General features: G+C 34.6%; 4 protein-coding genes across 4 annotated transcripts; 2 read left to right on the top strand and 2 right to left on the bottom strand.

Annotated features, from left to right (window-relative positions):
• The first annotated feature begins 2,110 nt into the window (after positions 1-2,110).
• Positions 2,111-3,943, top strand: LOC125075219 (serine/arginine repetitive matrix protein 2-like). The gene is made up of 3 exons (XM_047686914.1): positions 2,111-2,309; positions 2,554-2,961; positions 3,054-3,943. Exons 1-3 carry the CDS (start codon positions 2,282-2,284, stop codon positions 3,776-3,778), a joined length of 1,161 nt encoding a protein of 386 aa, XP_047542870.1. The 5' UTR covers positions 2,111-2,281; the 3' UTR covers positions 3,779-3,943.
• Positions 3,944-4,094: 151 nt separating this feature from the next.
• LOC125075229 (protein cereblon-like) lies at positions 4,095-5,257 on the bottom strand. Its single transcript, XM_047686926.1, has 4 exons — positions 4,934-5,257; positions 4,656-4,858; positions 4,308-4,482; positions 4,095-4,237 (listed from the first exon to the last, which is right to left on the bottom strand). Exons 1-4 carry the CDS (start codon positions 5,025-5,027, stop codon positions 4,194-4,196), a joined length of 516 nt encoding a protein of 171 aa, XP_047542882.1. The 5' UTR covers positions 5,028-5,257; the 3' UTR covers positions 4,095-4,193.
• A 324-nt stretch (positions 5,258-5,581) lies between these two features.
• LOC125071077 (run domain Beclin-1-interacting and cysteine-rich domain-containing protein-like) lies at positions 5,582-8,377 on the top strand. The gene has a single exon (XM_047681169.1). It carries the CDS (start codon positions 5,726-5,728, stop codon positions 7,838-7,840), a length of 2,115 nt encoding a protein of 704 aa, XP_047537125.1. The 5' UTR covers positions 5,582-5,725; the 3' UTR covers positions 7,841-8,377.
• Positions 8,378-8,930: 553 nt separating this feature from the next.
• On the bottom strand, positions 8,931-14,159 carry LOC125071071 (mitochondrial DNA helicase). Its single transcript, XM_047681156.1, has 10 exons — positions 13,825-14,159; positions 13,360-13,586; positions 13,019-13,283; positions 12,666-12,813; positions 11,599-11,755; positions 11,214-11,363; positions 10,777-10,965; positions 10,222-10,410; positions 9,936-10,022; positions 8,931-9,861 (listed from the first exon to the last, which is right to left on the bottom strand). Exons 1-10 carry the CDS (start codon positions 14,081-14,083, stop codon positions 9,556-9,558), a joined length of 1,977 nt encoding a protein of 658 aa, XP_047537112.1. The 5' UTR covers positions 14,084-14,159; the 3' UTR covers positions 8,931-9,555.
• Positions 14,160-14,522: the final 363 nt, after the last annotated feature.

Below are 14,522 nucleotides of genomic sequence, written 5' to 3'. Positions count from 1 at the left end.
CACTGATAAGACACTAGACCTTATCAGGAAGCACTTTTGGTTCCCTGGCCTTAAGCAGTTTGTCGCGAAATATACCTCGCATTGTCTCATCTGCATTACCAAGAAACGGGTTCCTAGAGCCCCCAGACAACCTATCATATCGTGGCGTAAGCCCGATGTTCCTTTTGATACTATCCACGTTGACGTCCTGGGCCCCTTGCCCGAATCTAACGGGTATAAATTTGTGTTCGTTCTGGTGGACTCTTTTACAAAATTCTGCTTGCTTTATCCCATTTATCGCCAGGACACCAGTGAACTTAAACGCGTCCTCGACAATGCGATATCTCTGTTCGGAGTTCCGAAACTGGTTGTGTGTGACCGCGGACGTATGTTCGAAGCCGCTGACTTCACCGGTTGGATATCTGCACTCGGGTGTGACATACATTATGTGACGCCCGGGATGCATCATTCGAATGGTCAAGCTGAGAGATACGTCCGTACAGTCCTGAACTTGATACGCGTCGGTAGTAGTACTAGTGATAAGTCTTGGTCAGAGTCTCTATCTAAAATTCAACTTGTGCTAAATATAACCAGGCAGAAATCTACACAATTGTCAGCCCTAAATCTGTTAGTTGGCATCGAAGCTACCACGCCCGTGATTAGAAGCTTGATTCGAGACGTCGCAATTGAAAACATATCCACTTCTCGGGAAGCTTGGCGAGAGATGCGCAGAAGCCGAGCTGGCGAACTGCTAGAGAAGAATCGCAACAACCAAGATTCTTACGTTCACAAAGACCGGCGACCTCCGAAGACGTTTAACGTCGGTGACTGTGCATTCGTCATAAAATATTCGCAGTCAACCGGAAAACTCGACGCTGGGATGCGAGGCCCGTACCATGTTATCAAAGTTTTACCAGGTGGCCGCTATGAATTAAAACTGCTAAGTGGTGCTCGTGGCAAGACCACTCAAGCGGCGGCCCAATACATGGTACCTTGGAAGGGTGAATGGTGCCCTGAAAGTTGCGCATCGTTCTTTGAGGGTGAGTTCAATCGTTTTTTTTTTACAGCTATGAGTTTATGTGTAATGCAAACGATGGCGAACCATGAAAGTCTGACAGTTAAAACAGTAATGTAAAGCGAAGTTCTCAAGGATTGAAAGTGTGCCAAGCGTTATCTCATCATGTCAAAATATGAGCACTGCGTAAACTGCCTCTGCTTGATGGATCTATATCATGGGCATCGCGTAATACTGCCTCTGCCCAAAGGTAAAGTAAACTGGGCATCGCGTAATACTGCCTCTGCCCAATGGTAAAGTAAACTGGGTATCGCGTAATACTGCCTCTGCCCAAAGGTAAAATAAAATGGGCATCGCGTAATACTGCCTCTGCCCAATGATAAAGTAAAATAGGCATCGCGTAATACTGCCTCTGCCCAAAGGTAAAGTTAAATGGGCATCGCGTAATACTGCCTCTGCCAAGGACTTGCGTTTCTGTCCAATAAGTTTTATGTTTGTGTGTTTATCACGTGCTTAATTAGTGTGATTGACGAAATAGATAATGGCTGAGTGAAAGAGGGCCGCATAAGTGTGATGAATGAAAGATTAGGCAAATATTTTTCTATTTCGTTTATTTTTAATAAATTCTTTTCGACAGATGCCTGTGATGACGATGAGATCGTGGATGTCGCTATAGCCGGGCCTTCTGCGAATCTAATCAGCAATCAAGAGACAGTGTGGGTGCCCGAGGACGGCGCACCGTCAGGAGAGGCCGTGTTGGAATAAACATCTTAGCCGAGCGACATCTGCGTCAAGTCAAACAAATACACTTTTAAAAAAAAAAAAAGGGCGGGAGTTTTTGGCGGCAGACAGATTGGATCGCGATTATCAGATTGACTGTGTAGCGTTGATGGTTATTTGTCTTGTAAATTAAATGTTTTTTTTATCTTTTGTGGTAAATTGATTGTTATTGTAAATTAAAGGTCATTGTTGTAGAGGTTAGCTTATTTGTTTTTTTTTCTTTTAGTAATTCCTACTTCTGGTTCTAAAAATACAATATTCTACAAGCGGTTATCATCTTATAGATTATTAAAAAAATTTTTACTCTGTAATAGTGTGTCTTTTTGTGTATCTGTATGATCTGTTTCTGTATCCGATTTTGGATAAGCCGATGACTATTTTAGGCGGAAAGTGAAAATTGTAATATTTTATTTGTTTTAAGCAATTTATAATCTAAAACCTAAATAAAAACATATTGTTTAGTTCATATTATATCACCGACTTTTTTAAATTTCTATAAGCAATAAAATGAGTGACTCTGTAAATATGTCACTTGGTAAGCAATTTATTTGTTTGTTATAAATTTAGATAGCTGGAAAATCAGAGAGACCGTAAACTCAGACCTTGTATAATTGTTATTAATAGTTTTCCAGTTAAATGGTTCATTTAGTCTTAACTATATGATTTAAAAGTAAAAACTAAGTGTCAATATTAGCTTCGGTTGTGAATGACGCCTGAATTTAAAATAGAGTATGTAGTAACATATGGTTTGACATATTTCAATTGTTAAAATGTTTTAGATGATATTATCAAGCAGAATAAAAACAGAACTAGCCGAGTTCGGGGACGAGGTGGTGGAAACGTAAGAGGACGTGGTGGTGGCCGCGGTGGTCGTAGAGGGCGCATAGGTCGCGGAGGAGGTTCAGACCGAGGGAGATCACAGTCACGGGGCGGAAGTAATAACAGGCAGGGTCGATCCCGCTCTCGGTCTCGTGGACCCAGAGGCAGATCACAGTCACGTGGACGTTCGGAGTCACGGACAAGATCAAAATCCCGACAAAGACGCTTCTCCTACCCTAGAACCAGATCTGCTTCACGTTCTCGCTCTCAGTTACGAAGTTTGACTCCAAAAGCAAGGGCAGGGCTAGAAAATGCAGTATTTCAAAATGATATGCCAGCCCTAGTGCGCTCAAACAGAGGAAATAGAGGTAAAATGGCTTTAAATGTTTTAACCATAGTTTAATTTAAATACCGGTAATTTTGAATGTATATAATATTTTGTTTACTTCTATTTGGATAGGAGGACCTCAAACAAGATTCCGGCGTTTAAATTACAATCAGCCAGCACAAGGTAATGTTCATAGCAGACTTGGATTAAACAGCCGAAGAGGTGGTGGAGGGAATAATACCTTTAAGCCTTTAGCAGTGGCCAAGAGAGGAATTTCTAAACGGGGTCGTGGTCTTACCACTAGAAATCGATACAGCTCTGTGGGCTTAAGGTCTGACCAAATCTTACAAGAACGTCAAAACTTTATACAAAATAGCATAATAAAGTCACAGACTTTTACACGCTCTAGAAACAATTCACTAAATTCGGCTTCACAATTAACCGTTAGTGTAGCTAATGACTTTGCCAAAAGACGCAGGAATAGTGTTGGTAATGCAGGCTATTTGAATAAACAAAGTCTTACCAAATTAACTAATGATTTTGGTGGATACAACACAAGAAGAGGACCTGGCAGTGTTAAATCAGTCGGATCAAACAGATCTAATCAATCCAATTCTAGTAGACGATCAAATCAGTCTAGAGGAAGAGGTCGTGGAAGAGGATCTAACCGTGGAATAGGACGGAAGTTTGTAAATAAGCAAATACTTAATCCAAAACTTCAAAAAGAAATTGCAGCTATCCAGGGTAAAACTTATGGTGCACCTATAACAAACTCGGAAGCACCAAGTGGTGTTAATTTTGCTCCTACCCCAGCTGCTACACAACAAACCCTACATCAAAGATTTGCAACCACATAAAACTTGCTAATAAGTTCTAAATGTAAATAAAATAACATTTAGTTTTAAGGAACTATTGACTATTTTGTTTTGTATAATAAATACAGTATCATTATAATTACTTGCAATGTCAAGATTGGTAAGTTTAATTGAATTTCACATGTTTAAATTAAAATTCTATTAACAAAATTCACAGCTCATTGATTTGGTATTAACTTTTAGCTCATAGGAATGGTTAGAACTAAGTTACTTGCAAATCATCTAATATTTCTAAAACTATTTTTGTTACTTTGAGTTAGTGAGAATAAATTTTCTTTATGATAACAAAACAGTTTTTGTTTTTATGTACACTTTTATTATTTATAATGTTTCACATTGATTTATTCAGTCCTGAACAATTTTTAACTTATCACATTTCCGCTGTTATAATTTAATTTTACATTTTATACATTTTTGGCATCATTATAAGTGAGTCTGTAACTGAAACAAAAGATAATGTTATTAAATAACATATTCAAACATAGTATAACTTATATTAAAGGTTACTTACAATTTTCTCCAAGAATGTTACTTAATATTAACCCATGAAACAAATGAATACTTTCATTGTTTTCAACAGCCTTTGCACCAGAACTTTCAAAAGACCATCCTAAATGTTGTCCACAATGAGGACAGGTACAAATATTCCATGTATACCCAGGAAACCATGAGTCGGCTCCTTGCCGCTGAAGATTTAATAATATTTAATAAAAATGAATCCTTATAAAACATGTATGTATATACTATGTGAGAGTCATCAATCAATACATCTTTGACATTAACTTATTTTAAAGTCATTGTTTTTCATATAATAATATATTCTTTACATTGCTTTAAATCTTAACTAAAGTTTACTTACTGGTCCTATATTTTTACATCTTGCTTTTTCAGCTGTAACAATATCAAACTTAACACCAAAAGGATTGATTAATGTCTGAACTGTAATATTTTGTTTGCCAAATAAGTTTTGTTTCTCGATTTTCTGTGCTCCTGGGCTATGTTTACTAATTAAATAGTTGGAATCGGCTACATCGGCGCCACATTTTCGACATAAAAGTAATTCTGCAAGTCAAATGTATTTTTTACGATTTACAATATATGTATGAAAAATAATATTTTTAAAAACAAACTATATACCTTGACCATTTTTTTGAAAGTAAGGATTTTGTTCAGCATTCGTATATCGGTAGCTTGAAGCATATAACAGCAATAAATAGAGCACGTAAATCATGCCTTCAAAGCAATTTAAATCAAAATGATAATAACTTTATCGGTGTTATACCCAATTTTAATTTATTTGTGTGATGTTAAAAAGAAAACTAAATTTATATGTTGAGAAAACTGTCGTATTATGCAGTATAAAATTAAGCAATTCATGTATTAATTTAAATAAATGATAGTTTTATATACATACAACTATTATGAAACTAATTTAATTATTGTAACGTAGCTACAAATTTCAGTTTGACAATCATAAATTGAAATTGAAAATAGGTAAGTGATATAAAGAGAATTTAGACAAAAATATCAGGATCATAGACACTAGATTACAATGCGAACAATGTTATTTAATGTTTGCAACATTTATTAGTATTACAATTTATAGCATATTAAAGTTTTACGGTACAAATTAATCACAATTAGTGCAGTTAAGAAAGCAATAGAAAGACTTTTTTATTGCTTAATCTTTATTATTGTATTGTATTTCTATTGCCTGAAAGTTACAACTACTCACGTCTCACAGATTCAAAGCTCACTATTAATTTGACAATTGACATTGACATTCCGTACTAATATTTTTTATTATTATAAGTGTTAATTGTGTTATCAACGATAAATAAGCAGTTTCATACTGCGGAGTTATCAATAAAGTGTATTGTTTTTTGAAACATTCTTTCTTTTAAAGCTCTTTATAAGTAGTTTTTTAACATGTCGTTTTTTAAGAATGTTACATCAAGCTTCGCTATTCGCAGTCGCGATACAATCCTCAAGGAGTCTCTTATAAATAACTTATCAGAGTGCGTGAAAGACATCCAATACAACAGTCAATTTGAAGAAAACTTTCATAGTGTTCTAGGTTCTACAGATTCAACGAATACCTTGTGTATGGCTTTGGAAGCTGTTTTCCTTCATGGTTTGAAAGATACTTTTTTAAGAAAAGCTAAAAATGTTATATCTGGCGATCCCGACTACCGTCCTCAATCAAGTTTTTGGCCTCTCATACTTGTTTTATCACATAGGCAAAACATTGATCAAATTTCGTCCTTGCCACAGATTAACACCGAAATAGGCCAATGTCGATCATGGCTTAGGATCGCTCTCAACGAATGTTTATTGTCATCCTATATGTCCACATTATTAAAAAACATATCAGCAGTGAAACCATTTTATAACAGAACAGCTTTCGTTTGTGATACAGAAATACTAGAAGTAGCACAACAACTAGTTCAGGGCTTGGAAACCTGTGTCCAATTTAATTTACCTATAAATTCTAGTTTATTAAATAATTGGCCAGATCAAGTATTAATGCAAGCTGGCATTTGGGTTCCTACAATGAGAGTAGCGCCAATCACTGCAGGATTAGATGTGGCCAGCACTTTATGCGATGAATCTAAACCAAAAGTGGCAACAACTCCATCTCATACCTCAAGTATTACAGGTTTGGGGAGAATGTTATCTTTAAGTGAGGATGAAGCTTTGAAGTTTATACTTTCTAAAGATACAAATGAGATACAGAACAAGCAGAAAAGTACAGAAGATAATAAAGAGAGTAAAAAGGACATAGAAACAGAAACAGAACCTGCTACGAGTTCAATCCACATAGAACAGCCTGCAACAAGCCAAGAGCCAGTAGACTCTGGGCAGATTTATTCCTCATCTGTAGACTCGGGAGAATTTATAACAACATCTGATGCAATTGTAACAGGAAACTCATTGAGTGGAAAAGGATGGTCCAATGATGGTCAAGATGAACTGAATACATCAATGAATTCAAATTCATCACATGGAAGCAGTATGATAAAAACACCAGAAATAAAAAGCCTATCATCACTTATTGATAACTCAAATACTTATAGTGAAACAATATCAAACACTCCAAATTTGAGAGATATTATGAAAGATATTCATAAAGAGTTAAAATTAACACCAGACGACAATGAGTTCTGTGAGGTGAAGACAGAAACAGCTCTTCCTGATGATCCTACATTACAGGGATTAGATTTTGAAGTAGTGCCAAACTCAACAACTGGGTCTTTCACTCCTCAAGAGTTGCAGAAAATGGTAAAACAATTGGGGACATTGTCACGTGAAAAGGGTCTTGATTATCAAAATTATCAATGCAAGACTTGTCAAGATTTATTGGGCAGTACCATTTCTAAAGCAAAAGTGTGTGGCTACACTGGTGAATACTACTGTTCCAATTGTATGGACCCTAATGTTTTCATTATACCATCTCGGGTCATTCACAATTGGGATTTCAAAAGATATCCAGTGTCAAAGAAGTCAGCCCTATTTTTATTAGAATTTCAGCACCATCCATGGATAGACATGAAAAAACTAAATCCAAAGATTTACTCTGGAGTTTCAGATATGGCTCAGTTGCAAGAATTAAGAATTCAACTTAATTTTCTACGAGCTTATATATTCACCTGCCGAGAACCAGTCATTGAAGAATTGCAGAAACGAGTTTGGCCCAGAGAGTATTTATATGATCATCTCCATACATACACAATATCTGATTTGGCACAAATTCCAAATGGTTCACTGGCCTTACAACTTGAGAAAGTAGTACAATTTGCAAAATCTCATGTACTTGATTGTTGGCTTTGTAGTCAAAAAGGTTTTATATGTGAAGTTTGTCGAGATCCTAAAATACTATACCCTTTTGAGACTAGCTCTACTTACAGATGTGACGAATGTTCAAGTGTCTTTCATTCAAAGTGTCTGAATGAGAACTTACCTTGCCCTAAGTGCAAAAGGAGACAAGATAGAACCAGTGATACATCGTTGGTTGACGTTCTGAATAGCCATTTCAATAAATGAATCATATCTTATTGTTAACAATATATACCAAAACAAACAGATAGCATGTTGTGAATTGGGAGTGATTATTTTCTCTCGTCATAATATCGGTCGTAGGCCATTAGACTATTAACTTGCAATATGCAGCAGATAAGAGTAATGTGCTGATATTGTGTGCTTTTGCAACTACTATTGTTTCATAATGTAATTTATAATTATGATGCATCATATTTATAACAAAAAATCTTGTCCTTGGCACATGCATTGATAGCAGTTTAATATATTAATTACTTTAGATAATAAGATACATTAACATAGATTCTTATATTACAAATAATATATTACATATAGAGAGAATAATCTATAATTTTATTATTTAAAAAATGGTGTATCTACAATATAGGTGATATATATTTTAATAAATCAATGCCATAAAAAAATATACAAGCATATATATAGGACCATTGGGATCTTTACTTGGTGCATCTTGTATAATTGGCTTGTGTCATTTACTAAAACCAAAAAAAAAACATATCCTAGTAAAATAAATTTTATTTAAGCATCATTACTATTTATATATTTATTGTATTTAATTTACATAAAAATAGGAAAATAACCTAGCCATTGGGACTCAAGATACAAATAATATATATATTATTTTTTAATTTTTGGATTCAATCCTTTCCATCCTGTGTATCACAAATGATTTATGCTATTTGCAAAGGGAACTGATTAAAACACGAACATACGTAAAAAATACTTATTCTATATAAACTAATCAAAATGTTATATTTAATAAAAAATTGCAATTTATTTTCGGAGAGTCATACTTTCCTGTAAATTACGGGAATCTCGGGCTGTCAAATGCAATCTCTAAATTGTGATATTTAGGAAAATCCTCGACTGTGGGATTTCGTTAATGTTTGAAAAAAGTAAAACCAATTTAGTTTAAAAATAATAGTGTTTCATAACATTCCTCATTATTTTAACAGATTCATGGTTCTGATTTAATTGAGATATTAATGTTAAGTCCTAAACTAATTATTAGTTCAATATATAATGATCATTGCTACATTATAATGAAGTGGTTTAAATAAATAAAATATTTTAATTGATTCAAACACTTTAATTTTTACTTCCTCTGCTGATTGTTGTATAACAGTTTCATGGGCTATCATACACTTTCTCTATTAGTATAAGGTTTATCGTCATGTTATTTTTCATCAAGTTACAATCCTAGAATAAATAATTTAGAACAGAATATACAAACAGCCTTGATATTGAAATATTTGATTGTTTATGTCACCATAACTCTCATGGACATAGGAGTGTTGTATATAAAAATCCTCTAATTAATAAGAATGTGTACAAAATTAGTATTGCATCATTGATTGAATATTTTTGTCACTTTCTCTTAATATCTACTTTGTCTTACCTTGGAAATAAAAAGGATGATATTTTTCTACAAAAAATCTATGAACACTGGACCATAGGTTCGAAATATGTAGGTTCAAAACTTAAATAACAGGCAAGGAGCGCTTTGTAGTGGAATATTTATAAACGGTTACATATTGTGAATAAAAAGTATAAATGATTCTATTCCATCACAATCATCTCCATCAAATCCAGCTGTTTAGGTGTGATGGAGCCAGAGATGGGCTTAATCATAACATTTCTAGGATATTTAATGTAATATCTATGTTACAACTATGAAACAAACTATCACTGACCTAATACTATCTGGTTCTATTTAAATTTAAAATGTCACTAAGGAAAGTATCAGCATCGTTGCTTTTATTTCTGTTTTTCAGATTTTTTGGCGTTCTAGCGTTGTTAGAATCATGAGCTTCTAAGGAGTATTCTTCAAAACACTCATCTAAAAGTTTGTCTGGTTCATCTTGTTTGCTTTTCGTCTTCTTTTTCGACTGGTAACTCAGAGCGTCTTTATCAAAGTCTAACGGAACTATGCCGAGGTCTCCGCTGTATCGATTTTTGGCAATTTGCAAGTATTTTTTTCCACGAACGGCTGTAAGTCTTTTATCCTATAAATAGAAAATGTTTAATGAGTAATTAATATAAGATATCAAAGTCTTAGTAGTTTTTTCATTTTTATTACTTGAATTATAAGAACATTGTCGGCCTCTTGGGATGCCTTGGCGCTTCCGAAAATGGAGCTGGTTGACAGATCTTCACTTTCACGTTCCTGGAATTTATTATAAAAAGCTTTATATTAAAAATATGTTCATTTAAATTAGTTTGTTTTGCAATTTAGGTCCAGTTACTTTAGGTGTATGTATTACTAAACGCGGTCACACACTACTATAGACAATCTCTAAGAATTGCTAAATGCACTGAATATTATAGAGCGTCTTTATTTCAATGAGAGCAGGTCGTTAACGTACCTTCCTGGGATGCATGACGAGTGTGACGTGGCAGTGCCTAGCCGTGGCGAAGGTGCGGAAGGCGGCGATGACAGCGTCCTGGCGCAGGTAGCGGTCCCCCTCGCGCTCATCGCCCACTCCCAGCATGAACTGCACGTTGTCCACCACCACGTGCGACAAGTCGTGCATGTACCGCGCGTGCTCTACCGCCTGCACAATATCACATAATAACTATAGAAATAAAACAAATGTGATAACTTTATGGCAGACTCATGATGCTTCGAACCTTATTTGAAGTTAACCCCATTTTGGTTCATTTAATCATTTAGATAACAATAGACTGGAACAGATAAGAAAATCTAACTATAAGAACATAATACGATGATAGCGGTATATTGAAGCATATATCCATCACTATGGAATGGCCACTACCAAATGAAATAAACGCCAACGTGTAAGCCCAATTTGTGACCAAGTACACTAGTCCAACGTCGGCTGAATACATTGGCTCAACGTGTACTGTAAGCTCAACATGAGATACTTATTGGTTATTTAAAAAATAGAGTAATGTCATACCTCCATGACGACTTTAATAGGTTGTTGTCCGTGAAATGCGAGGTAGTATATGGGTAACTTTTGAAAATCGTCAGCGAACTTGGGAAACTCTTGAAGGTTCTGCTCGAGCGGGACGCCTGCGAACTGCTGCAGCATCGTGCGAGCTAGCCGAGAGTTGCGAATCTCAAAACTTCCCCATAAAGTTGTTACCTTAAGACCAGAAGTTATTTAAATAAATTTATTTCGGATTCAAATATTTAAAATCACAATATAAATCTACATAGCAACTATGCATATGGCTTAAATAGTAAATCATAAATGGACATTATTTATACTTATGATCTCTACCAACTCTAATAAGAGAGACTGAGAGTAATTATTAATGAACTATAGTGAGAAGTTCGGTTTCACAATAATTAATTATTACATTCATATTTAAATTATTATCTCAAGCGTACCCCTTGTTGTGCGAGATCTAGTGACATTTCTGCACAGAGCGTTGTTTTCCCGCAGCCCGTGGGCCCGGTGAGGACGGTCAGCTCCCCTCGGCGGTGTCCGCCTAACAAGCGTGTCAGCCCCGGGAAACGACGCCACTTCACACCCCGAACCTAGCGTATACTTTACTTTACTATGGTCCAGAACACATTTAAAACGTTCTAACGAAAATTTGTCGATAAACATCTGAATATGCATATTTAAGAATTTTACGAAAACAAAATTCCAATCTATTTGTATAATTTAGTAAATAGTTAATAAGAAAGTTACTGTTCCTGCATCTGGTTTGGTAAATAGGTTACGTAAAACTTGAGTTGCTTTAATGAAAGAAAACTTATTTAAAGTAACCTTATCGATATTGGTAAGTTCAGCATAAACGTCATCTCGCAGAGCAGCGAAAGTGGTAATGGATCTATGGGCGGCTGGTTTCGCTTCCGAGACCAGAGTCTTTAGGGATAAGTTTGCGACGGCTGCCTCAGTTGCTGTCACTAAGCCGTCTGTGGGTCTGCAAAAAAAAATGTATTTGCCACATTCTTCCCTGTTCGCAAGTCAAATAAACTCTTCAAAATACTTAAATATTTTCTTTTCCGCAATAAAGGATAACTTTCCTGTACTTTAGAAATACTAATGGAATCACAACTATTCATATATATATTGGCAAGTGAGTTTGTCTTTTGGTTACGATTTTTTTAACTTTTATTTATTATCCATAGAATTATACAATATCACAAAAGTAAACATGGAATCACTTGTCTAAAGCAATTACGTTGTTCAAAAATTGTATATATGCCTTATTGGTTTAGTGGCGAGATATAAAGACACAGATTCCAACGATCTGGGTTAATGATGGGATCGGGCCGGTAAAAAGTTATTGGATTTTTCTGTCTAAAAATTCTCAGTAAAAGCCAGGAGTCTTGAAATTGGAAGTGTTTAAACTACCGTGTCACGGACAGAACTTAAAGCCGTTGGTCCTGCGCCTGAGCTCTTTGCGGTCAGATTCGGTCTTGTCGATCGATTTTGTCTCGAATTTGTCGTCCCATCGGATCATGTGAGTGAGGGAGGGAGTACACCTGAGTTTGCGCACACACTTGCGCGCTATGCATGTCCTGCGTGGTTTAGTGGTGGGTGGGTTAGTTGGGTAGTCTGCCTTGACCAAAATCGGTCAGGATCACATCATAAAAACGTCAGTCAGCCAGCCAGCAAGATGTTTAAATCATATTATAAAAGCTAAAGTTAATGCTAAAGGACATTGAGGATTGGCAGACACAAGTGGCCTATACTAAGAAGTGAGTAAATTTTTGCTATGGACTATGATGAATATGACATTAACTATTAATTATTATATAACATCAATTTTAATATATTTGGGTTAGAATGTGAGACAACTTTGTAGAATGGTAATATGTAACTTTTACCGTACAAATCTGCATCTCTCTTCTCCTAACTTCTCAGCTACAGCTCTCATGTTGTCCCAATCACCCCATAAACATAACCTTTGGTAGTTTTCAAGACAAGGTAACAAGACTGGTGGTAGGCTACAGTTATTGAGCCAAATGAGAGTACCTGTAAGATTTTTGGTTTATTTTTATACATGAATATCCTCATTATAATATATATGGTACTATAGCATAGTAACTGAGAAATATTTCGGGTCATGGGAACCATTCAAGTGCAATGTAAATATAATTTTAGTATTTATTACGCCCCAATCATATTCCAAAAATTTTGTATCAGATTAAACTGCTAAGTAGTTTGTTTATGGAGGTACCTGGAACTTTTGATGCGGCTAAATGTAGGACATCTTGTATAGTTGGCACTAGTATAGCTTGGTCATTCCGACTTGTTCTGCTGGCTCTGCAGTGGAACAAGCCAGCTGCATACAAACCACAACTCTCAGATTCATCTTCCCTCCCTGCTTGTATTTTACGGTATCCCACTACATTATCCAATGAGTTTTTTAAAGGGAAATATAAAACTGTATGGTCATCTGATACTCTTACATCTGATAAGACTTTACTTGCTTCATGATGGTACTATTGTGGAATAAATAAAATATCAGTGTCATTGCATAAGGAATTTCAAAATTTGTTCATATAAAATTTAGCTTACTGGATATTCAAATAAACGGAAAAGTTCTAATGTTTCATTTTCACTTAAATCTATTATTGATGTAGTTTCTTCTAAAATCTTTTTCCATTCATTTTGAAAATTGTCTATTTTCTGCTGCAAGTCATCAATATAGTCTTTAATAGTCCCTTCCAGTTTAGATTTTTTCATTAATCTTTCAAGTACATTCCACTCTCCGTGTATATTGCACTTAGGACACAAAAAGTAACCTGAAAAAATATTTTAATGAACTAAACCTTCGTTATATGATAACTTTCATATTCAAAATAATCAACATTGTTTTTCATTCCAGTTCTTATTTTAGGAACTTAACCTAATTCTAGTGCCATTTATATTGTACAATCGTTCAAGAGGAATCGGTGACAACATTAAGAGGGCTATGTGTCCTGATAATCTAGTACCTTTGTATGATTTGTTTGGTGCGCATTATAACTATAATATACACACCTGTTGTTTTATTAACAAAAAGTTTATTTTCTGTCTTCTTTTGTTCGGTTTTTTCTTCCAAACATATTGTACATTTAGTTGTTAGAGACGTAAATCCATCCTGAACGGGAAACCCTTTTTGTCGCAATAATTTCCGAATATTAGTAACTGCTACTTTAGAAATATCGCTAAGATCTACATTGTGTATTTTTTTTATGTCACTTATGATATTAAGAAAAGGTTTAAGCCTTAATTTGTTTATTTTAAAAGTATGATACATATTATTTTTATAAATTTATAAATATAAACATGTTAAAAAGATAAACATAACCTCAAAAAAGCATATTTGTTTACTTATCGGCGACCAACTTTTGACTTTGACGTTTTTGTAAACTTTTAGGAATACGTTTTAAATTTTTCAATGTTACTATATACTGCATATAATTATATTAGTTAAAAGTGTTTATATATTTAGTGAAGTAAGGTATAACATTCTCTAAGAATGAGTCTGAAAAATTGGTTTATTTAAATTTATATAAACGAATAAATCTGGAATAAGAATTGAAGTAAAGAATATTTTTCATATCATATTAATCTCAATATACAGGATTATTGGGGGATAAAATTATCGCAAATAGTCACCCCTATCACCACCTAACGGGAATACGTCGAATTACCAATAACCCTGTATATATGATATTTTTTAAACATTTAATTTA

Source organism: Vanessa atalanta, chromosome 2 (genome assembly GCF_905147765.1).
Source record: "Vanessa atalanta chromosome 2, ilVanAtal1.2, whole genome shotgun sequence".
Classification (NCBI taxonomy): Eukaryota; Metazoa; Arthropoda; class Insecta; order Lepidoptera; family Nymphalidae; genus Vanessa; species Vanessa atalanta.
Note: the sequence above shows the minus strand (reverse complement) of the source record. Positions and strands in the feature narration are given on the sequence as shown.